Source organism: Nelumbo nucifera, chromosome 1 (assembly GCF_055504915.1).
Source record: "Nelumbo nucifera cultivar China Antique chromosome 1, China Antique-T2T, whole genome shotgun sequence".
Classification (NCBI taxonomy): Eukaryota; Viridiplantae; Streptophyta; class Magnoliopsida; order Proteales; family Nelumbonaceae; genus Nelumbo; species Nelumbo nucifera.
The window spans coordinates 58,131,834-58,155,402 of record NC_142649.1 but is presented as its reverse complement, the minus strand read 5'-3'; the positions used below and the strand labels follow the sequence as shown (position 1 = coordinate 58,155,402).

General features: G+C 39.2%; 1 protein-coding gene across 15 annotated transcripts in view; it reads left to right on the top strand.

The window, feature by feature from the left end:
* The first annotated feature begins 1,356 nt into the window (after nt 1–1,356).
* LOC104585828 (uncharacterized) overlaps nt 1,357–23,569 on the top strand; it is a 102,086-nt gene continuing 79,873 nt past the window's right edge. For 9 of the 15 annotated variants that reach the window (XR_016080524.1, XR_016080515.1, XR_016080553.1 and 6 more), the window contains exons 1-3: nt 1,358–1,751; nt 20,519–20,673; nt 20,875–21,071. Coding sequence is in view for 6 of the 15 variants with exons in the window: in XM_088895119.1 (XP_088751245.1) it covers nt 1,538–1,751; nt 20,519–20,673; nt 20,875–21,071 (566 nt within the window). In the remaining 9 variants the exon portion in view is untranslated. Of the gene's footprint in view, nt 1,752–20,518; nt 20,674–20,874; nt 21,072–23,569 lie in introns of all 15 variants that reach the window. The other 6 variants (XR_016080537.1, XR_016080528.1, XR_016080566.1 and 3 more) reach the window with 2 other exon arrangements.

Genomic DNA, 23,569 nt, shown 5'->3' with positions numbered 1-23,569 from the left:
TATAATAAAAATATATTTTATATAATAACAAATATATAATAATTTTTTTCTTTATTACTTTTCTCTTTTTTCAATTAATAGTGAGATCTTTCATTATTTTTTAGGTTTTGAGGTATTTTAATATAAATAAAGCAATTGTTTATTGAATAAAAAAAGAAACCAAATCTTTTTCCAATTTTCTAGTCAGACTTTAGGCTTGGGCTTCGGGCTTTATATAAAGGTTGGGCTTGGGCTCGAGGCCTAGGCCTGATGGTCGAGTTGAGCTTGGGCTCAAGCTTGAGTATATTCTATTAATAAAAGACAAAGCCCGACCTAACTCGGCTTGGCCCACGAATAGGTCTAGCTGAAACCTTCCCTAAAGTTTTTGATTGTTGCTAAAACCTTCCATAAAATTTGGTAATTACAAGCACCTCCCTTGAACTTTTTGATATAATTGGGAGTAGACCCCTATGTTAGAATCTTCTAATAAGAGGCATAAAAATGTCCAAAATACCCATACAATAATTATTGAGAACCATTTTTATAGAAAACAATACAAACTTTATGAACAACAAAAAAAAAAGAGAATTTTTAGTTGTGGGTTTACCTTTAAGCGATTGATGTGAAAAGGGAAAATTTCTGAAAATAAATAAATTTTACAAAATAAATTGGAAAGCGTTTAAGGCAACGTTCATATGAAGAGAAAAATTAGTAAATAAACATTTATGCTTATAGATTAGGGGTGTTGATGGGTCGGGTTGGGTCGGTTTATTGGGGTTTTCCCAACCGGCCCGACCTGATCGGGTTACTTGAGGTGGAAACTGAAACCGACCCACTGATAGGCCAAACCGACCTGGTCGGTTTGAGTTAGATGGGTTGGGTCGGTTTCGGTTTTGCTCCTGTACAAAAGGACACCTAATTGAATTCTAATTGTAATTGCCTAATGGGCCTTCTAGTTCTAGTAGAAGACTAGTTATAGTTAAGTAGGAAACTACTCAAACTAGGAACTACCGGACTAGTGGAAGACTAGTTCAGTTCGGGTGTGTAAAAACTGAAACCAACCCGATATATCATTTTATATATTTGCCCAACCCGAAACTGACCGGTACTGATGAAAACCCGGCCGACTCGGGTTGGGTCAGTCCGGGTTGGTCGGGTTGGACATTCTTATGAACAGCCTTATTATAGATGAATCTATTTGCAACTATTTTAGAAAATTTAGGGAGGTTACTATAATTATCAAATATAAAGAGAGAAACTTCAGGGACGTTTTAGCAATTTACCCTTCTAAAAATCGCTACCTCCAAATTACAGGCTAACTCCCTATAATTTTTCCTATTCAAAATATCTCACAAGGCATGTGGACATGTTCGTTCTTTCCATTCCTCTGGACGATGGTTTGGCTTCCACGTGACCTCCATATGGTTGAAGTTGAATTCCGAAAGTTCTGCAACTAAGAAGTCGAGAACATTTTTCTCGTCAATCATACCAAGAAATCCCGCCGACCCGCCCAATCTTTTGGTCCTCTGCGAGAGAGAGAGAGAGGAAGTGAGGGAGAATGAATGGGATTTCGGCTTATCCCTCTATATCTCCTCCTCAATTGAAACTCAAAACCAGCTGTTTCTGTTTTCCACCTACTTTTTCTGTTCATTATCAACGTCGCCGTTATCTCTCAGACAACAAACTAACAAGCATTAGACTCACTGGAGGGTCTTCAAAGCTCCAGGTACAGTGCAGCAACAGCAGCGGCAGACCTGGGGGTTCTGGTTCGGGTACTGTTTGGATAGATAAGCCTTCTGTTGGAATTGGATTATCATTATAATCTTGGCATTTGATAATTTCTGTCTTAATCGTGAAAATATATCATGTCAATTATTACTTCTGTTTATTTTTTAATCTAATCTCTTTATGGCCCTTCTTGATTCAAACGTTGAGATGATTTCATTCAGGAAAGCCTTTTACTTCTTAAGGGATTTCTTTGAAACCTGATACCTCAAATTTGTGTTTTACCATGATAATTTGGTTTTATGGATTGATATTGAATTGGTTAACCTCTGCTTCTCTTGGATTGTCGTTATGGTGTTGGCATTTGATAATTTCTTTCTTAATTGTGAAAATATGTTGTGCGAATTATTATTGCTTTTTTTATAGTTTAACTAATCACACAGTTAATGGGTTCAGAATCATCTGAGGAAGATTATGAAGATATTGTTATTGGTCAGAGGGAAAACGATTTTATTTAGTTAAACTCTCTTGGAGAGGTCACTGATTTTAGCATAGCAAAAGTTATGGTGAGGGTGTCCCCGAAGGATGTGGTGGTTGGGATCTATTGTTAGAGGAAGCCATGCAGGACCATAGGAAATTTTTGCTAGTATCATCAAAGTTTCAGAATGATTGCTAAGATGGATGAGTGGAAAAACTAGAAAGGATAGGATAAAGAATGAAGCCGTTAGTAGAAACCAATGTTTTAGAACGTGGAGGTGTGACGTGAGGAGTTCCACTACCTAGAGGCGTGAGGCATAGTTCAGAATGCAAGAGGCATAAGCCTCCCGAACACAAGGAGGTGTAAGCCTCCTTAAGAGGAGGGGGGTTAGGATGAGGATGAAGAGGAAGGGGGATCTCATTTTTTTCTTTATTTTTAATAAAAATCTTTTATATTAAGAAGAATAAAGATGCATAGCATTAGTTGAAAGGGGGGGTCTTGTTGAAGTGGAGGCAGGGGGAAAATCACTTTCTTTCCCCTTATCTTTTCTTCCCTTCCCTTCCCTTTCCTTTTCTTTCCTTTTCTCTTTTTTTCTTCTCTTTCTTTTTCTTTCTCTTCCCTTTCTTCTCTTTTCCTTTCCTTTCCTTCATTTTTTTTTTCTTTTTTCTTTTTTTTTTCTGTCTTTTTATATCATATGTGCATGAGGCGCATGTAGGTCTCATGAAAAAAGCGCAAGAGGCGTACGCCTCAGAGGTGTTAGTGCCTCTGGCATATGCCTTAGGGCATTTTGGGAGTGCCTCGCCTGGAGGCGTACGCCTCCCATGCCTTTTAAAACAATGGTAGAAACCTAGGAGTAGCTCCAATAAGTGATAAAATGAGAGAGAGTAGGCTAAGATGGTTTGGTCATGTGCATAGAAGACCACCAACAGCTCCAATTAGAAGAAGTGATTTGTTGCAAGTGGAAGGGGCTAGAAGAGCTAAGGTTAGACCAAAAAGGACATGGGTAGAAGTAGTAACAAATGATTTAAGCACTAATAATTTAACAGTGGACATGGTTTTAAATAGAACAGAGAGGTAAAACAGGATTCATCATTCATGTAGCTGACCCCATATAGTTGGGATAAGGCAAGGCTCAGAATATTGAAAATATCAGCGCGTATCGTATGATACATATCGTTTTTCAGGGTCACCAATACACAAAGTATTAAGATTTGGTAGGTTTTAAGAGTTTTAAATGATAATAAATGTGACATATCCTCTGACAAAAGATTAGAACCAAAAATTAAAATAATAGATTTTTGGTTCATTGAAATTCGCAATATACAAAATATGTGTTTTGAGAATATGGATACTTGAACCTTGGTATCATGGCAGATTCTAAGAAAGGTGTGGTTTGGCTGCATAAGAGACTTTTTGACTGGTTATCATCTTTACAGTTCACTGCAGTGGAAAATCATGGGGTTTATGTTATAGATGTTACATACATCCATGACTGAACTTGTTATGGCAATGCAAAGTGTAGTTTCCTTGGGGGACTTGTATTAAAAAGGTTATTTAAGAGGACTACTATTCCTTAAGATTTTTTCAGCTGCAGGCTGAATGAGGTTTGTCTTATCCTGGAAACTCTGATACACATCTGACCTCTTGGAGTTGGAGGTTGGACTACTTCAAATTACTACTGGGTTTAGTAAAGTGTATATAAATTGTTAAAGGTTGGGGTTTTGGGTCTTGAGGACAGTTTTCTACCATTTGCAGGGTTATGCAGAAAGGGAGGAATAAAAGTACCAAGTATACTATTTGTTGAAATAGTTTACTTTATTTCTTTTTTCTTATTTCGCCTAGTTAGGGTCTGTTTGGTCTGTTTAAAGTAATTATGTTATGGCTGTTATTGTACTTTAGTTACAGCAGGGGCACAAGGATCTTTTCCCTTTTTATTTATGGTCGCCCCATAAATATTAATATATTCTGGCGCTGCCAGAGATTATTATTTCTCGCCAATCATTTTTCTTCTCTTCTACCTTCACCCTTCTTCCTCTCTTTCCTCCTCCCCCTTACTTTCAGCTGTTCCTCTTCTGTTAAGATGGTATCAGAGTGGGTCTACTGGATGTGAGAGCAGATCGAACAAAGTCTTCCCACTTCAACTTGCTGTCTTCTCCAGACTGAGAACAAAAACACTGACCTACGACTGGTACAAACCTTCCTTTTTTTTTCCCTCTCTTTTCTTGGTCGTGTACCAAGAGGAAACTCAGTGAATCTGGTCTGCTGAATGTTGTGAGAAATTTTTGAGGTTTAGACCTTTTTTTCTTGGATCGTATGATCCTGTACCTGTGAAAGGGATGACTGTAGGTCACGGATGATCTGTTATTTCCCAGTTTTGGTGTGACTACAATTTTTTAAGGATCTCTCCTGATGGTTAATGCACTTAGACGTTCTGGAAGATTGGTAGGTTGGAACTGTTTACTCCGTACAGGTCTGAAATCAATCTGAACTTGCTTTTTGTTTGGAAATTGGTGTTGTTTGTGCTCAGTTTGTGTCTAAACCGAAGTGTGTATGTGGACTGCTTATTTGGTGTGGTGTTAGGATTTGTTTTTTGGTGTAAGGAGGGATCCTAAGTTGTGTGTTGAGACTGAATAGGTTTTTTTTTTAACCATGTCTTCTGAGAATTCTGCAACTTCTGGGGTTTCAGGAAGCCAAAACAGAATGAGAGGGGTTATGGATATGAGTTTTCCCATGGCTGTAATCCCCTTTGATGGACTAAACTACCTTGAATGGTCTAGGGGAATTAAACTTTACATTTACTGCTAGGGGAAAATAGGATATAGTAATGATAAAGTGAAGGAACCGAAGACTGGAAGTACTGAATATGACAGGTGGAACCAAGAAAATAGTATGGTGATGTCATGGCTCTTGGTTTCTATGCTGCCACAAGGAAGACATTCATGTGGGCTGAAACAGATTGTGAAATATGGGAACAAGCGAAATCTACTTATTCAGAGCATAGGCACTATGCCAAGATATACCAACTACAAGTTGAATCCTCTACTTGCAAGTAGGGGGAGAGAAGTCTCTCAGTGTACTACTCAGATCTGACATCAATTTGGAAGGAATAAGATCACTAACAAAATGTGAATTGGTAGTGCGATGAAGATGCAGGGCCTAAAAGTCACTTGTTTCTCAGCAACGAGTATTTGCTTTTCTTTTGGGGTTGAACCCTACATGAGTCTATTAGGGTACAAATCTTGGGAAGTAAAGGCTTATCATCAGTTCAGGAGGTTTATGCCTTAGTTCAGTTTCAGTTTGAAAAGAGTTGAAGAAGTATGATGAATTGTGTAGAGGGGGAGCCGGTTGCTCTAGCTGTCCGAGGGGGTACAAATTCAAATATCAGAGGCTCCTTTAAGAAGGGTGATTCTCAGAAGAGAGTGGACGACAAGGACAAACTTTGGTGCACTCACTGTTAGAAGACCATGTAAAGAGACTGGGCCAAATGGGCCATTATCTATTCTTGTAGTTTTTTTTTTTATTTGTTGCTAATGGGCCAATTTTAATGGGCCTGTTGTATCTTTTTTCTAGTTCTCTTTGTGTTACTGCCTAGCTGGCCGCCCACTTAAGGGTATACTTGTAATTATGTTAAGACTGAAGTTTAGTAAAAAGGACTAGAGAAGGGAGGGAAGAGACATTTGAATTCTTTTTCTTCTTCCTCCTCTTTTCTCCATCTTCTTTCTCTTGTACTGCTGTTCTCTTCTTTTCTTCCTCTTTTCTCTCTAATTTTTTCCAAGTTTACATTTGTTTTAGAGGACTGATTTACATCTTGGTATTAAAGCAGGCTTCTTTCTTCTTTCTTTTCTTCTTTCTCTTTTCCCATACACCCTTCGATTAAGAGGGTGTATGGAGAGATAGGTTCTCTATAGTTCAGAGGATCTTTTGCCTAGTTGGTAGAGGGTTTGGAGAGTTTAAATCTGGTCGGATATTGCCAAGAAGTGGTGCTGTACTGTTTCTGCCCAAAACCCTAGCTGACTAGAGATTTTCGAAGTTACAGGTAAAAGTGAAGCTTTGGGTGTGGCGCTCTGTGCTTGGGAGGTGTCTTTTGACTTCTAAAAGAGGGCGGTTTAGGTTTGGAAGAGATTGAGAAGCTTTGGTAGGAGCGGCTGTATCGTTTCTCTTTCTCCCCAATAGCCGAACGTAGTAAAACCCTAGTTTTCAAGCATCTGGGTACTGGTTTGACTTCAAGTAAGTTTATAAAGATAAAATTTCTGGTTTTTTGATTTTCGTTTGATTAATGGAGCAATACGGAAGTGAGTTCAAGTAGGCGCCGATTTCTGGGCTTGGCTCGGTAGATTCCGTTTTGATTGGTGTGACCACAATTAAGCTAGATGGGACAAATTATCTTGCTTGGGCACAATCTATAAGACTTTATGTCTGTAGCAGAGGAAAATTAGGGTACCTCATAGGCAGTAAATTGAAACCCTAAGAGACAGACCCTGAATTTGAGAAATGGATGCAGGAGAACTATACTGTCATAGGATGGTTAGTCAACTCTATGCAGCTTCATATAAGTCAGCACTATCTTTGGATGTCCTCGGCCAAGGAGATTTGGACAGTGTTACTGAAACTTATTCACAGAAGTTGAATGTGGCTAGAGTCTACAAGCTAAAAAGTGATGTGAAGAACCTAAGACAGGGGGAGAAGAGTGTGGCAATGTACTACTCTATACTGAAATCCTTATGGCAGGAAATCGATGTTATGAAGACAGTTGTATGGGAGAGTAAGAATGATGCAGAAATGTTTAGGAAGTTGGTGGAAAGAAACAGGGTTTTTGAATTTCTTACTGGACTCAACCCTGAGTTTGACATTATTAGGCAAAATATTCTGGCCAAAGATGAGATTACTCTTGCCCAAGCATATGCTATAGTGAGTAGTGAGGAGATTACTCTTGCCCACCTACGGAACACTTTGCACATGCTGGAATAAAGCCGAAGGGTCCAACTAAGAAGGAGCAGGTATGTGAATATTGCAAGAAACCGAGGCATATGAAGGACACTTGCTGGAAGCTTCATCATGATCTTCTACTTGATTGATTTAAGGATAACAACAATTTTAAGAAGGGCAGTCAGACAGGAAAGCCTAAGACAGTTAATGTTGCCACAATACCTGAAGGAGGAAGTAAGGAGAGTGAAGAGAAGTCCACCATTGAACAGTTGGCAGCAATGAAGGCAAAATTTGAAAAGTATGGAAGGTTGTTAAATCACTTGGAGGCTACTGTTTCTACATCTCACTCTTCAGGCAACACATCATCATCATCAACTTTTGCTCACTTAGGTATTCGTGCTTCTGCAAACCATGCTTCAGTTTCAGGAAATCATAAAATCCCTTGGATCATTGATTCTGGTGCATCAGACCATATGACCAGCTTGTTTAACCTTTTCTGTTCATTCCATCTTTTCTCTGGTAAAGAGAAAATATCCCTTACTGATGGGTCTTTTGCTCCCATTTCTGGAAAATGGGATATAAAGACCTCCGACACCCTTTATTTATCATCTGTCCTTCATGTCCCTAAACTTAATATAATTTTTTTATCTGTTAGTAGCTTAACTAAATTCATGAACTGTAGCATAACCTTCTTTCCCACTCATTGCATTTTTTAGGACCTACAGTCTCAGAGGATGATTGGGAGTGGCCATGAGGCGAACAAAATATACTTGTTGGACACACTTGATAAGCTCTTGGTCCACCTCATGGAGTTGCCTTGGAGTTAGTCTTGTCAGAGTTTGTTGACAAAGCCATGTTATGTCACTTTCGGTTTGGTCATTTGTCTTTTTCTGCTTTGAGTCATTTATTTCTAGATATGTTTAAGGGAGTGTCTTTATCAAGTCTTCATTGTGAGTCGTGTGAACTGGCAAAGCATTGTAGACAATCTTATTCAGTAAGCAATAAAAGATCTATTTTTCCTTTTCATATTGTTCACTCTGATATATGGGGGCCATGTCATTTGCCTACTATGGGGGGTTACAGGTACTTTATCCTTTTTATTGATGATTACTCTCGTTACACTTGGATTTATCTTATGAAATCCAGGGATGAAGTACCAACTATTGTGCAAAAATTTCATGAACTCATTCTCACCCAGTTTAACACCCAGATCAAAATATTCTGTTATGATAATGCTAAGGAGTATTTTGAGAAAAACCTCTCAGCCTATCTTGAAACTTTTGGGGTTATTGATCAAAGTTCTTATTCCTACACTCCACAATAGAATGAAGTGGCGGAAAGGAAGAACCAACATGTGGTTGAAGTTGCCAGATCCCTCATTTTTACATCCCATGTTCCTATAAAATTTTGGGGAGATGCTGTCCTTACTGCTACCTTCTTGATTAACCGTATGCCTTCCCCGGTTCTTAACTTCAAAACCCCCTTTAGCCTTATCTTTCCGGATGAGGATCTCTTCTCTCTTCCTCTCCGTGCTTTTGGGTGCATTTTCTATGTGCATGTTCACTGCCATCAAAGGCACAAATTTGAACCTAAGGCTCGTAAGTGTGTTTTTCTAGGATATGCCTCCACACAGAAGGGATATTGCTTTTTTGATCCAGTTAGTGGCACCCGCTTTGTATCTCGAGATGTCACATTTGCTGAGTCGACTCCTTTCTTTAGTATTTCTCCTAGGGGGGGGGGAGAAATTTGAGGAACCCTTTGCTATGTCTCTAGTAGTTCCTCTTCCCGTTCCTTTTGAGTCATCTCATGAGGTGTCCACTTCTCCCACTGGACCTACCTCCAATATTCTTGTTCCTCCTCCTCCACCTCATCCTCCTGTAATTCCTCCTCATCCTATTCTCCAAAGGTGGTACCAAAGGCACAGATTCAGACATGAGCAAGTTGTTTCCACTCCTACAGAAGAGCCTCTTGCTCCTCCCATCATTATTGAGGTAACAGGTCAGCCTTCCTCTGACTCATCTACTTCTTTCCCAGATCTTGATCTTCCTATTGCTCTCCGCAAGGGCAAGCCGAAGTGTACAACCCATTGTATCTCCAAACACCTGTCTTATAGCCTTCTATCTCCTACCTACTACTCTTTTCTTGCTTCTATTTCTTCCCATGTGATACTTAGGTCTGTACCAGAAGCCTTATCTAAACCTGAATGGAGAGATGCTATGATGTCTGAACTGGATGCTTTGCATAAGAACCATACCTTGGATATTGTTGACTTGCCTGAAGGGAAGGAACTAGTGGGTTGTAAATGGGTATTAAGGCTAGGCTGGTTGCTAAAGCCTACACTTAGATGTATGGTATTGGCTATCTTGAGACATTTGCTCCTGTGGCTAAGATGACCTCAGTCCGGGTTTTGTTATCTCTAGCTGCTACTTTTGATTGGCCTCTCCACCAGTTTGATGTTAAAAATGCCTTTTTGAATGGAGATCTACATGAAGAGGTCTATATGTCTTTGCTTCCGGGGGTGTATGGAAAGGAATTGCAGGGGAAGGTGTGTAAACTGCAGAAATCCATTTATGGTCTCAAACAGTCTCCTCGGGCTTGGTTCGAGAGGTTCATGGCTGCTCTTGTCTCCTTTGGTTACACACAAACTCAATCTGATCATACCCTGTTCTTGAAAAGAAGTGGCTCTCTGGTGACCTTTTTGATAGTTTATGGTAATGCCACCCAAGAGGTTAGTAAAATCAAAAGATTTCTTAACTCCGAATTTGAGATCAAGGATTTAGGAGATCTTCGATACTTTTTGGGCATTAAAGTTGCTAGATCTAAGGATGGTATCTTCATTTCTCAGCGCAAGTATGTTCTTGACCTCCTTGTTGAGATTGGTAAACTTGGTGCTAAACCAGCCTCCACTCCTATTGATCCCAATCATAAGCTTTCTATTACAGATGGTGAACTTTTATTTGATAGGGGAGTGTTTCAGAGATTGCTTGGGAAGTTGTTATATCTTTGCATGACTTGGCTGGACATTTCCTATGCAGTGAGTGTTATTAGTCAATTTATGCATTCTCCCAGAGATACTCATTTAGCTGCTGCAGAAAGAGTTTTGTGCTACTTGAAAGGTACTCCAGGGAAAGGTATTCTATTTGCCAAACATGGACATATGAAGCTGGAAGCATTCACTGATGCTGATTGGGCAGGATGTACTGACAATAGGAGATCCACCTCGGGTTATTGTGCTTTGGTGGCGGGGAACATTGTTTCATGGAGGAGTACGAAACAGTCTCTAGTTGCCATATCCTCGGCTGAAGCAGAATACAGGGCAATGGCACATGGTGTGTCAGAATTACTGTGGCTACGATCCCTTTTAGAAGATTTGGGGGTTGACTATGAGAAGCCAATGATGCTCTACTGTGACAACCAAGCAGCTATCAATATTGCACATAATCCTGTTCAACATGATAGAACTAAGCACATTGAGGTTGATAGACATTTTATACGGGAAAGAGTTTCCTCAGGAGAAGATTGTTTGCCATTCATCACCTCTGAAGAACAGTTGGCTGATATTTTGACCAAGGTAGTTCCAAAAGGGAAGTTGACACACTATATAAGCAAGCTGGGCATGATTGACATCTATGCTCAGCTTGAGGGGGAGTGTAAAGAGACTGGGCCGAATGGGCCCTAGTATCTATTTTTGTAGTTTGTTTTTATTTATTTGTTGCTAATGGGCCTATCTTAATGGGCCTGTTATTTCTTTTTTCTAGTTCTCTTTATGTTACTGCCTAGCTAGCCGCCCACTTAAGGGTATACTTGTAATTATGTTAAGACTGGAGTTTAGTAAAAAGGATTAGAGAAGGGAGGGAAGAGATTCAAACTCTTCTTCTTCCTCCTCTTTTCTCCATCTTCTTTCTCTTGTACTGCTGTTCTCTTCTTTTTTTCCTCTTTTCTCTCTAATTTTTTCCAAGTTTACATCTATTTTAGAGGACTTATTTACATCTGACTAGACACACTAGAGATACATGTTGGGAACTCCATGGGAAATCTAAATGGGCATAGGAATTGAGTAAGAAATCAACGACTGATGAGAGTAAGAAGCCAATCCAGCAGAATTAGAAGGGGAAGAGGGGGTGTTAGATACTCCCTATTCTGTTCTTTCCAGGCCTCCCTGGTTTCAGAACCTTCTTGGTCCTCTTTCTTATCAGAAAACACCTCAACAATTTCCTTCTTCTGTCCCTCCTGTGGTTCTCCACTTGGATCAGCAGAGTTGACAAGTTTCCCAGACTGTTTATCCTTGCTTTAGCTTTGAACTGGTTGCACCGACATGTTTCCTAGAAGTGGAGAAAGTGGTGCTTCACCAGGACTAGTAGGCTCTTCTCTTCTTAAATTTGAGACCTCCACAGTTCTATTTTTCCTTTGCTCTCAAGTTGTCTGAATGCAATTCTGGCTCAGTCCCTGCTTCCAGGATTTGGAACCCTTTCTCGCCTTCAAAAATCATTGCTTTGGTGTGGGCAGCAGATCTAGACAGGTGTCTGTCTAAGGCAAATCTGATCAGAAGGGGGGGGGTGCAGATTTATGATCAGAGTTGTATTCTTTGTGGGCAGGGGTCTGAATACACAAATCATCTCTTCATCCACTGTCCTGTTGCATCCTGTTTCTGGTGGCACTACCTTTCTGCTGTGGGGGTTTTCTGGTCATGCCTAGTACTGTCATGGATCTATTGTGGGGCTGGAACCTTCAAGGCCTCTCAAATCTTGCAAGCTGTGTCTGGGTTACTATCCCAGCTGCTGTGATAAGTACTGTTTGGGCTGAAAAAAAATAGAAGGCTGTTCCACCAGACCTCACAGGATATGGAGGAACTAATTTCCTTTTCTTTCAGAAATCTGGAATTTTGGGTCTCAGCTGCTAAGTGATTTCAGCAACATTACTTGGCATTGTTGCTGAGTTCTAAGCCTGTGGGAGTTATAGCCTTGTTGTGTTGTATTATCTTTGGCATGGCCAGGGGTTCATTCCTTGGGGGTTTGTTGTGATATTGTTTATAAAATTTACCAAACAATGACAATATAAACTCCAACCATATGAGCTTCTCCGATGGTACAGAGAGAAGGGAGAAGAATGGAGATGAGAAGGGAAAAAGGTGATTCAGATATTCCTTCTGTTTTTTAGGGTCTCTCATGAGCTATTTATATCTCATCATATCAGGCTTTCATCACGCCAATTACAAGCACATGGGGAGGTCGAGCTAGTTATGCTGATGTGGCCTCCTTGTGTATACAAACTTGATAGGCTGTGCTATATGAGATACTTCCACTGATCTGTTAGCTTTAATGCCTGAAGAGATGGCTGGGCTTGGGCCCTATATGCCAATGGGGGACTGCTGTGCTGGTCCATGTTCCTATCAACTCCACCCTCTTTGGAAACAACCTTGTCCTCAAGGTTAAAGTCAAGGAATTTGTACTGCAGCTTCAAAATGTCTTCCCATATTGCATCTTCCACAGGTAGGCTCTTCCATCTAACAAGAGCTTGCTTAACTTGTTTTGCACCAGACTTGATCCACCTGAAACCACTGACGGACTGAGGTTCCAAGATGAGTGCACCTTCCTCTGAACACTGGTAAAGTGTTGCTGACTTTGGCAGATTAGCTGATGGAGAGATGCATGGTTTTAGCAGCCTAACATGAAATACCGGGTGTAATTTGGATTTAGCAAGGAGATCCAATCTGTATTCAATCTGGCCCACTCTTTCAATCACCTTGAATGGTCCAAAGTAATAAGGTGCCAACTTTTTCCAGGCATGCTGAGACAATGAAGTCTGCAAGTAGGGTTGGAGTTTAAGGTAAACCAGATCCCCAATCTGAAACTCCAACTCTTTGTGCTTCTGGTCATATGAAAGCTTCTTTCATTGTTAGGCCTTTTATAAGTGTAATTTGAGGTTCCTGAGCATTTCATCTTGAGTAGACAACTAATCTTCCACTTAAGCAACCGCAGTAGAGCCCTTTCATAGGGCAACACGGTAGGAGGATCACGCCCCTAGAGAATTTTAAAGGTAGTACCTTCCGGGACTTGGTAAGAGGTGTCATTACCAGAACTCAGCCCATGGAAGCCATTGGGCCCATTGCTTGGGTTTGCCCCTGATAAGGCGACATAAGTAGGTCTCTAGACAATGATTGACGACTTCAGATTGCCCATCTGTTTGTGGATGATAGCTAGTCATGTGCAGCATCCAAACTCCTTGGGCTTGAAAATAAGCCTCCCAAAAGTGAGTCATGAATAGGGGGTCTCTATTAGTGAGTATGGAGCTAGGTGTTCCATATAACTTGACTATCTCCTTAACATAAGCCTTAGCCACATTGGTTGCTGTGTATGGATGCGGGAAAGCCACAAAATGAGCATACTTGCTCAACCTGTCAACTGCCACCAGTATTACTGATTTTACCTGAGACTTATGTAGTTGAATAAGGAAATCCATTGTTATTATCATCCCAAATGTTGTTTGGAATAGGTAATGGCTGAACCGTTGAAGCAAACCAATTGGAACCTGTGTACTGTATTTTTGTAGTTGCAAGTAGGACATTTGGCAACATATTCTTTTGATCATGGACTTCATCCCCTTCCAATAGTAATGCATGGATAGACATTTATAGGTATGTAAGACCCCAAAATGACCTCCAACCACTGAATCATGAAATATCTGAAGTAAGTCATCATAATGGGCTGAGGGGTTGGCAACCACTAGCTGTCCTTTGTAAAATAAGGTGGAATCAACAACTGCATGCCCTGGAGCAGATGCTGGATTAAGCTTCCACTTGGAACAGATCTAAATAAGAGTTGAATCTTGTTGGGCCTCGACCTTTATCTGATCCAAGAGTGGATACTTAGGCCTGGAAACTCCTGATGGGTGCAGCTCCCCAGCCTGAGAAAGCATATCAACTTACTGTATTGGCTGGACTGTGTTTATATTCTATGTGAAAGTCATAATCCAATAACTTAAAAGCCCAACATTGCTGCTCTGGGCTGAGTACACGCTGGTCCAAAAGGTGGTGGATGCTCCTATGGTCTGTGCAGACTGTAAACTTCCAGCCCAAGAGATAAGCCCACCGTTTTTGGATGGTTAGGACTATAGCCATTAATTCCTTTTCATAAGTAGATTTAGACTGGGCCTGTGGAGATAAGGCCTTGTTGAAATAGGCTATAGGTTGTCCTCCTTACATCAACACAGCATCAACTCCATGACTCAATGCATCTGTTTCAACAATAAATTCCTTGGAGAAGTTGGGTAGAATCAAAGTGGGTGGAGATGTCACTGCTTGTTTGAGGGACTGAAACACTTGTTATTGCCTTTTCATCCCATTTAAATGCATTCTTCTTCAGTAATTGAGTTAAAGGAGCTGCCAAGATGCCATAACCTTAGATGAATTGCCGGTAATAACTGGTCAGGCCCAAGAATCCTCGTAAGGACTTCTGTGAAGTGGGATGGGCCCATTCTGCCATACAACTTGAACTTATTTCCTCTGGATCAGTATAGACCTTGCCACTTGATATAATATGGGCCAAGTAATGGACCTTGGTTTGGCCAAAGGAACATTTGTTGGGCTTGACAAAAAGCTGATGTTCCCGGAGAAGAGTCAAAGTGCTACATAGATGCTCCGTGTGTCGCTGCCATGATGAACTAACTATAGACAAAAATGTCATCAAAGGATACCAAGATAAAACGGCACAAATATGGTTTGAAGACATCATTCCCAAGTAGTTGGAAGGTTGAAGGAGCATTGGTAAGCTCAAAGGACATAACCAAAAATTCATACTGACCATCTTGGGTCTAAATGTTGTTTTGTGAGTATCATGTGGGTGCACAGGTATCTGGTGATAACCTGATCGTAAATCTAGTTTAGAGAAGAATATAGCTTGGCCCAGTTCATCATGTAGAGACTGAACTTCAGTCTCTATACCTCAAACAACTCAATAAGAGGGATGGGAAATCTATCATTCACAGTGATGTGATTTAAAGCACGATAATCAACATAAAATTGCCATGATCCATCCTTCTTAACAAGAACGGGAGATGAAAAGGGGCTGCTACTTGATTGGATAAAATTCTTTTTCCAATAGGTCCTTCACCATTTTCTCAATCTCCATTCTTTGGTAATATGGGTAATAGGAATGCCCCACATTGGTGGGAGCTGCTCTGGGTTGGAGTATTATATTATGCTCGTGAGACCACTCTGATGACAAGGATTTGGGCTCCTGAAAGACATCTGAAAACTCCCTCAAGAGTTGCTGAAGCTCTGTTTGTAGTTCAGTGATATCTTTTCCATTGTATTTTTTAGTCAGAATTGGACCTTGGCCCATGAGGCCTAGATGCATGAAAGTGGAAATACCATAGGGTTGGCATGATTCAATATGGCCTTAGGAGATTCGTAGTGGTAGCTTTTGGTTCCAATCCCTTGAGCTGATGGGGCCCACTTGGTGGAGCCATGGGATACACGAGTCAATATAATATCAATCCTGAAGAACTCTAGAGGGTGTGGATCTATATAGAACGAACAACAGTGTATCCACAACCCAACCATTTTACAAACTCCATCAGACATGATTTTATGTCTGTTAGCCACATGGATTGCAAAGGGAACTATTGATTTACCACCATTCCCACTTGATTGATTAACTGGGTGGTAATGAAGTTCAATGAACTTCCACTGTCAATCAATATCACAACCTCTTGGCCCATGAGTGAGCCCATCATCTTCATAGTCTGAGGGGCCCTAACCCCAGTAAGGCATGTGAAACCTCATATGTTTCTTGAGCACTGTATCAGTGGGGTCCACTGGGGAATCTTTTGCCTCCTTGGTTTCGCTTTAACTTCCTCGGGTGTGTAAAAGAAATAGCTGTTGGGCCTTGCAACAGTGTCCGAGAGCGAAATTTTCCTCACAATTATAACACAACCCCTTATCTCCATGGGCTTGCATCTTGGCCCATGAGAGTTTCTTAATGTGGACTAGGACCTGGTTTGGTGTCTTGGGTATGCCCAATTCAACCCGTGTTGGAGGGGCCTTAAGGATTGACCCCTGTTCTAGTCTAACTGGTGGCTTAAGGGGGTTCTTAATGAGTGGTGCTAGGGACCGATTCACCTTCTTGTATCTCTCAATCTTTTCTTCAAATAGTCAGGCCAAACCCACAACAGCCATTACTGTCGATGATTACATAGTTTTCATCTCTAGTCTGATATCCTCTCCAAGGCCCCCTACAAAACACCCCGTTAATGCTCTCTCAGGCCATCCATGAATCCTAGAAGCCTGTCTCTCAAATTGGTTTTGATATTCTCTTACAGTCCCAATTTAGCATAATTTGACAAGCGGTTTGTTGAAGTCTTGAAACCTAGAAGGGCAGAAGCGAACTTTGAGAGTTTTAGTAAAATAATGCCAGGTTAGTTGAGGATGAGACCTTTTGTACCATTGGTACCATAGGCTGGTTTCCCTATCTAAGTGAATCGAGGCAATCTGGATCCTCTGAGAAGTAGGGATGTCATGAAATTGAAAGGACTGCTCAACTTTGTAAATCCAGGGTATAGGATCCTCACCTGAGAAGATTGGGAAGTTGATCTTCACTGCTTGCACAGATGGAGTTCCCATCTGTCGATGGCTATTCCCACTGGAACCTTCTTGATTGCCTTCCTTGTTCGATTGCATTGAGCTTTTGTTGAACTGAGAGATGAACACAGAGAAAGTTTCCTTCATTTCCTTCAAATCCCCATCTAGCTTGGTAAGTTGTACTTCAAGCTGATCCACTTGCTCATCCACTATGCTGTCTTTGGTGTTGGACATTCTGGATTGTTGACTTTGATAACAATTGAAAATTGATAAACCCTGAAGTCTGATCATATGAGCTTCTTGAAGAATGAATACAGCAAGAAGGGAGAAGAATGGAGATGAGAAGGGAAAAAGGTAGCTCAGATATTTTTGAGATGTTTATATCTCATCATATCAATCTTCCATTACACCAATTACAAGCACATGGGGAGGTCGAGTGAGTTATGCTGATATGGCCTCCTGGTGTGTACAAACTTGATAGGTTGTGCTATGTGAGATACTCCCACTAAGCTGTTGGCTTTAATGCCTGAAGCATGAGGTAGCTGGGCTTGGGCCCTAGGTGCTAATGGGGGACTTCTGTGCTGGTCCATGACTTCCTATCAGACAACATATTTGGTAATGATAGTTTAGCTTATTTGGAAATGTATTTTGTCTTCCAAGCGGCTAGTCTGTTTTCAAAGCACTCTATTACTGGATCCTATAGCAATTTTAAGATGCAACTAGCATCAAGTGGGAGATCCACATATCTTGAGTGGAGTATGCCTTTTCTGTACCCTAACATTGAGGCTAACTCATTTATTTGGATGCACTCCAACATGTATGATACTTTTGCCTGACGCTGCTAACACAAAAAATAACATGTCATTTGCAAACCACAAAAGCGAATCCTTCCTTGTCTCCCTACTGGAAAACCTTTAATAAAGCCTTAATCAATTCCTTTGTTTGTCAAGAGAGGACAACAGATCACCTTATCATGTTTTAAAACATGGAGGCGTGACATGAGGCATTCCACTACATGGAGGCAAACGTAAGAGGCGTAAGCCTCCTTAAGAGGAGGGGGATGAGGAGGAAGGAGGAGGAGGGGGAGGAAGAAGAGGAAGGAGGAGGAGGGGGAGGAAGAAGAGGAAGGAGGATCTCATCTTTCTTTTTTTATTAATAAATATCATCCATGCCTTATTCCCATATAGTTGGGATAAGGCATGGATGATGATGATGATCTTTTATATTGAGGAGGATCTTATTTTTTTCTTCTTTCTTTTCCTTTCCCTTCCCTTTTCTTTTCTTTCCTTTTTCTTTCTTTTTTTTTTCATTTTTTGTTTTTTTTTTTTGTATGAGGTGTGCATGAGGCGCAGCACATGAGGTGTACGCCTCTAGCACACCTCATGCCAAAGGCGTACGCCTTAGAGGCATCAACGCCTCTGGCATACACCTCCGGGCATTTTCGGGGTGCCTTGCCTGGGAGGCATGCCTCCAGGCGTACACCTCCCATGCCTTTTAAAACACTGGTCTAATTCCCCTTGAGCTTTTAAAGAATCCTGTGGATGATCCATTTATGAGAATTGTGAATTCCATAGTCATTACACATACCTTCATCCAATTTCACCAAGTCTGAACGAAATTCATCATATCCACAATATAGTAAATGCTGTCAAATTCTTTTCAAAAAAGGGTAATGAGTACTGCATCATATAAAAAATATGTTATCGGAGCTATTGGCCTTCTTCAGGGAAAACTTTGTTCTTGGTGATGATTTACCTACTTTACAAAACAATCTTTGTATGCATAAGGCTGATGAAAAAAAATTCTTGTAACTGTAAAGAGTTACTACAGCACTATTAATTAGGTTATAACTTAAGAGATTACTTAACATTTCCATGCATGTGATATTTACCACAATTTAAGGTATTTGTCTTACATAAAATGTGATACAAAAAGGGAAAAAAAAACAGTGTGGCTTTGTAGTAAAATGATTTTCTGTATTCCGTTAGGACTTAGGATAATAGGAAAAATCTCTTAAAACCTGAGGCCTTGGAGTGATGCTTTGGTGTTGAATTTCTTTAAATTGGAAGCACTAATAAGGCTATGGAAAATACTACATATCTTTCTTGTTATGTATCTTCTCAATAGCTTTTATCAAACTACATCAGCTTTCTTCTGACTATTAACTATATAACTATATATGAGGAATGAGTGTGAACTTATAAGATGAATTTATTTTCCAATTTTCAAGTTCGAAAGCCATTAACTTCTTGCAGGCTTCTCCTTTTGGTACTACCAATTCATTTTTGGAGTTTGACATTTCTTGAGATCTTCTATTTCTTTCATTTTGAAACATCTTCCCTCCTGCAGTACTATGTGTACCAGATTACATGGTTTAAAATGACCATAGGACTAAGAGATGAGATTTGGGGGTCCAGTATTGGATATAACTGGTTGATGTTCATATTAGAAGGATTCTCAGGTTGTCTCATTACCACATGGGACATGAGCACAATTAGAGGTGTCAATTGGACTGGATTTGGTCCAACCCGACCCAGTCCAATGTGAGTCCACTTACAAATGGACTGGACCCAATCCAATCCAAATCCAATACAAACCAAAACCAATCCAATCCATTAAATGTAAATAGATTGGATTGGATCCAATCCAAACCGAATGAAATATAAAAAATTAGATAAAAGCACTTTTGACATTGAAAAAGCACTTTTGTAAAAGTATTTTGATAAAAGTATTTTCATAGAAGTGGTTTTACAAAAGCACTTTATTGAAAGTATTTCGTAAAAGTGCTTTTGTAAAAGCACTTTTAGAAAAGTACTTTATAGACTTATAAAAGTGCTTTTGTAAAAGTACTTTTACAGTGCTTTTATAAAAGTACTTTTACAGTGCTTTTATAAAAGTACTTTCATAAAAGTCCTTTTGTAAAAGTACTTCCATAAAAGTGCTTTCGTAAAAATGCTTTTGTAAAAATGCTTTCGTAAAAGTACTTTTATAAAAGTACTTTCGTAGAAGTGCTTTTGTAAAAGTGCTTTCGTAAAAGCACTTTTGTAAAAATTCTTTAGTAAAAGTATTTTTATGTGTACTTTCGTAAAAATAATTTTCATAAAATTACTTTTATAAAAGTGCTTTTGTAAAAGTGTTTTTGTAAAAATGCTTTCGTAAAAGCACTTTCATAAAAATAATTTTATGCTGGCTTTGATTGATTTCAAATTGGATTAGGGTTTGGCCTCATGATCGGTTTATTGGAAATTTGGTTTAGGTCCAATTCAAACCAATAAGATAATGGACCAATTTATTTGCATTGGCCCAATCCAATAATTATAATGGACCGTCCAAATCCGATTTGATAAGGTTTGGATTGGATTGGATCCAAACCAAAACCGGTCGATAGACACCCCTAAGCACATTTTTAAAAATTGGTGAAATAAGAGGAACACTTTAAGATTTGTTTTAAAGTTGATTGTGCACTATGAACTCTTTTTTTTATTCTACCTTTCTATAGTTCTATTACTTCCTTTTTTTTGTCTTTTCACATTATATGGTTTTCTTGTTCTTGTTTCATCATAGATGGCTATCATGTGTTGCATCTAGGCTTATCTTTTTTAAAGAAAGGGAAACAATATAAATATCCAATAAAGAGACAACTGACAGGGAGAGGAAACTGTTTATGTTGTTATTCATAATCTTCAATGGGTTTACCATTCCATTTTTTATATAGATTAATACGGTTGATCTCATATTATCAGTACAGATAAACTTAAATACACTAGTGTTTAGCATTATATATTATTACTTCCTTTGATGTTTATTTGAAAAAGTGAGATTGGATCTTGCAGATGAAAATGAGAGCAGGAGCATTTTAGATGCCTTTTTCCTGGGCAAGGCTCTGGCAGAAGTACTTAATGAGCGTATAGAATCTACAGTTGGTGAATTGTTGAGTGCAGTTGGCAGGTTACAAGCTGAGCAGCAAAAGCAAGTACAAGAATTCCAGGTAGAACTCAGCTTTGACTGATGAGTTGCTAACTTGCTACTGCATTTTTAATGCCATCTTGGTTACTTCATGCTTATATTATTATGTTTAACCTTGAAAAAATACAGGTAATTAGTAATCTGCAAAGCGAAGACCTGCATCCTAGTATATTTTCATGCTATGTACACTTATTATGTTTATCCTTTTTCGTGGTTAACATAGGAGGATGTGATCGAAAGAGCCAAACGAGCAAAGGAGAAGGCAGCACGCGAAGCAATGGAAACACAAGGGCTTATTGTCAAAGCTGCCGCAGAAACACCTGCAGTCAGTGATGTGACTCCTGAAGTTTCATCATCTTCATCTGAGTCGACAATCACCAGCACTAATGGAGATCCTACTAACAAGGACCCCATACTTGGGTAATTACTTCCTTTTTTTAATATGGGTATGTGCCTCCATATCTGATCTGCAATTCAGATCTGAGCATACATGTTCATTTCCTAGTAATCCAGTACAGCATATGTTTTGTCAAATGCTCACTTGGCAATGGAAAGCTCCATGGTTGCTATCATATCCCATTTATTTCAACCAGGTTTTTCCAGTTGCAACTCAAGTAAATTTAGGATGCATAGGGATGTCATGGCAAATCCAGGTGGTTAATCTAATGAAGACCCTTAAAAATAGGCTTTGCTGCCATATGGTGCTGTTGGGGTTTGGATTCATACGTGTGGTCCCTTTTATGGGGCCTCCATTTTTTCATGTAAATGTAAATGGCGAAAATCATTTGAAAGAAATGGAGAATGAGGTTTCTGGCAAAAGGATGATGGCCTAAGATGAGGAGAAAGACCCAACACCAATGAAAGAAGTTATACTTCATCTTATGGTTCTTATCTATTCAGTCATTGCTTACTTTCTGTAAAGGTGGCACTTTTGTGTATCTGAACTGCTCAATTCATTACCAAGAAAATGCTCAATTCAATAATGAACTAATAGACATTTCTAACGAAGTAAAAAATCTTGAAGCAAAAGAAAAAAAAAAATCTTATAAACAAAATGGTGGCTAGAGTTGTAAATCGGATCATGCCGGGTTGGCACATGGCTTTGTGGGTTGCCCGTGCTTTGGCAGGTTGTGCTTGCCTCCTCTGGGATACATCAAAGGTCAGCCCCGATATGACCCATGGCATGGGTTGTGGGCTGAGCCTTGGGCCAGATCAGGCCATGAGAGGCTTATTTAAAAAAAAATGGAAAAATAATGAAAAATTGAAAATAAACAAAAGAGACAAAAATTGAAAAAATCTTAAAATTTTATTTTATATGAATTTTGATGTATATAATTGTTTATAAAATGAAATATTAAAATGAAATTAAAAAATTGCAATATAATTAGAATAAAATAGTTAACTAATGTACGTAGATTGGTGGGGACTTGTTTGATGTAACGACAACACCAACCATTCCTTGGTGTCAAGGTTCAAAGTATTGATACGTATCGGCCGATACGTATCATGCTGATGCTTACTGATACACCCCTCTAGGGGTTGTATCGGGCCAGCCATCTATTCAAAGGGTAGCCGGGCCTTAAATCGACCCCTCTGAACCGGTTTCGGAAAAAAATAAGTAAAACTAATAAAAATGTATCGACACAGGCCTATATGCCCTACCAGTGTATCGGCCCATGTCGATATTTGGAACCTTGCTTGGTGTAATGGAGAAATCTCGGATTGACAAACCAGAGAATACTGGTTTAGAGTAAGAGTAGCCACTTTATGGAAAAAAAAGGAAAAAAGGCCTTAAGTTCAGGTCTTGTATCCATAGGATTGCAAATGGGTCAAATTGAATATCTAAATTTGGATTCAAATGGAATTTTATCCATTGTTTCTTTCATCAAATACCAATCGAATTTGGATTGCAATTTTGATATTGAATAGTATTAATAAACTAAAAATAAATGATCAAAATATTACATATTATTAATAAATGAAACTTGAACCAACTTATTTAGTAAAAACACAACATTTAGATTAGCTTTACAAATAGATAAATATAAATTTTAGGCATTAGCCTTCGGTGCATTCTATGGAAATTGTAGCAGCATAACTCCAAATGCAAATGAACCAGTTATAAATCAATATGTTATAATGGCATCTTTGATGTTAAAGTCTTAAACACACTGTGAAATGTGGAAGTACACTTGTAATGTGAACCAATAAAAAGTAAATAAATCATGTGATGTGTTTAATGTATTGGTTGAAATTTTAATTAACATGAAACAAATATTTGAAATAATCATGGTTGGACTTTAAATTTTGATTATAACATGTAAGTTTTAATTAAATGGGATACTTGAATAAAAGAAAGAAAAATCTGTTTTCTGATGTGATTCAGAGAGAAAAAGAAGAAAGAGAAGAAAGATTAACCTAGAAACGAAGAGAAGAAGAGAAAAGAGAGAAGAAGAGAAAAGAAAGAGAAGAAAGATTAACCTAGAAACGAAGAGAAGAAGAGAAAAGAGAGAAGAAGAGAAAAGAAAGAGAAAGGGTGCAGTTAGTTAATTCTAGCCACCCCATTAATTCTTATTTATACTTGTAACTTAACAAAAGGTAGAATTCCCCTTATACCCCTACTAACTTCATAAGAAAACAAAAACAAATAAATATGGCCCAATTGGCCCAACTACCATAACTGTCATGAAGTAACATAAAGAAATAAACACAAAAATAAAGTGTGGGACCATACACTTTAGGGAAGACACACTTCCCTCAAGTTGGGAGTAGAAATTCGTCATTCTGAACTTGCGTAAATCCGTCTCCAATTGATTTTTGTGACTGTTTTAGTGAAGAGATTAGCTAGCTGTATATCTGAGGCAATATAGGGAAGACACACTTCTTGAGATGCAACTCGCTCTTGGATAAAATGTCTG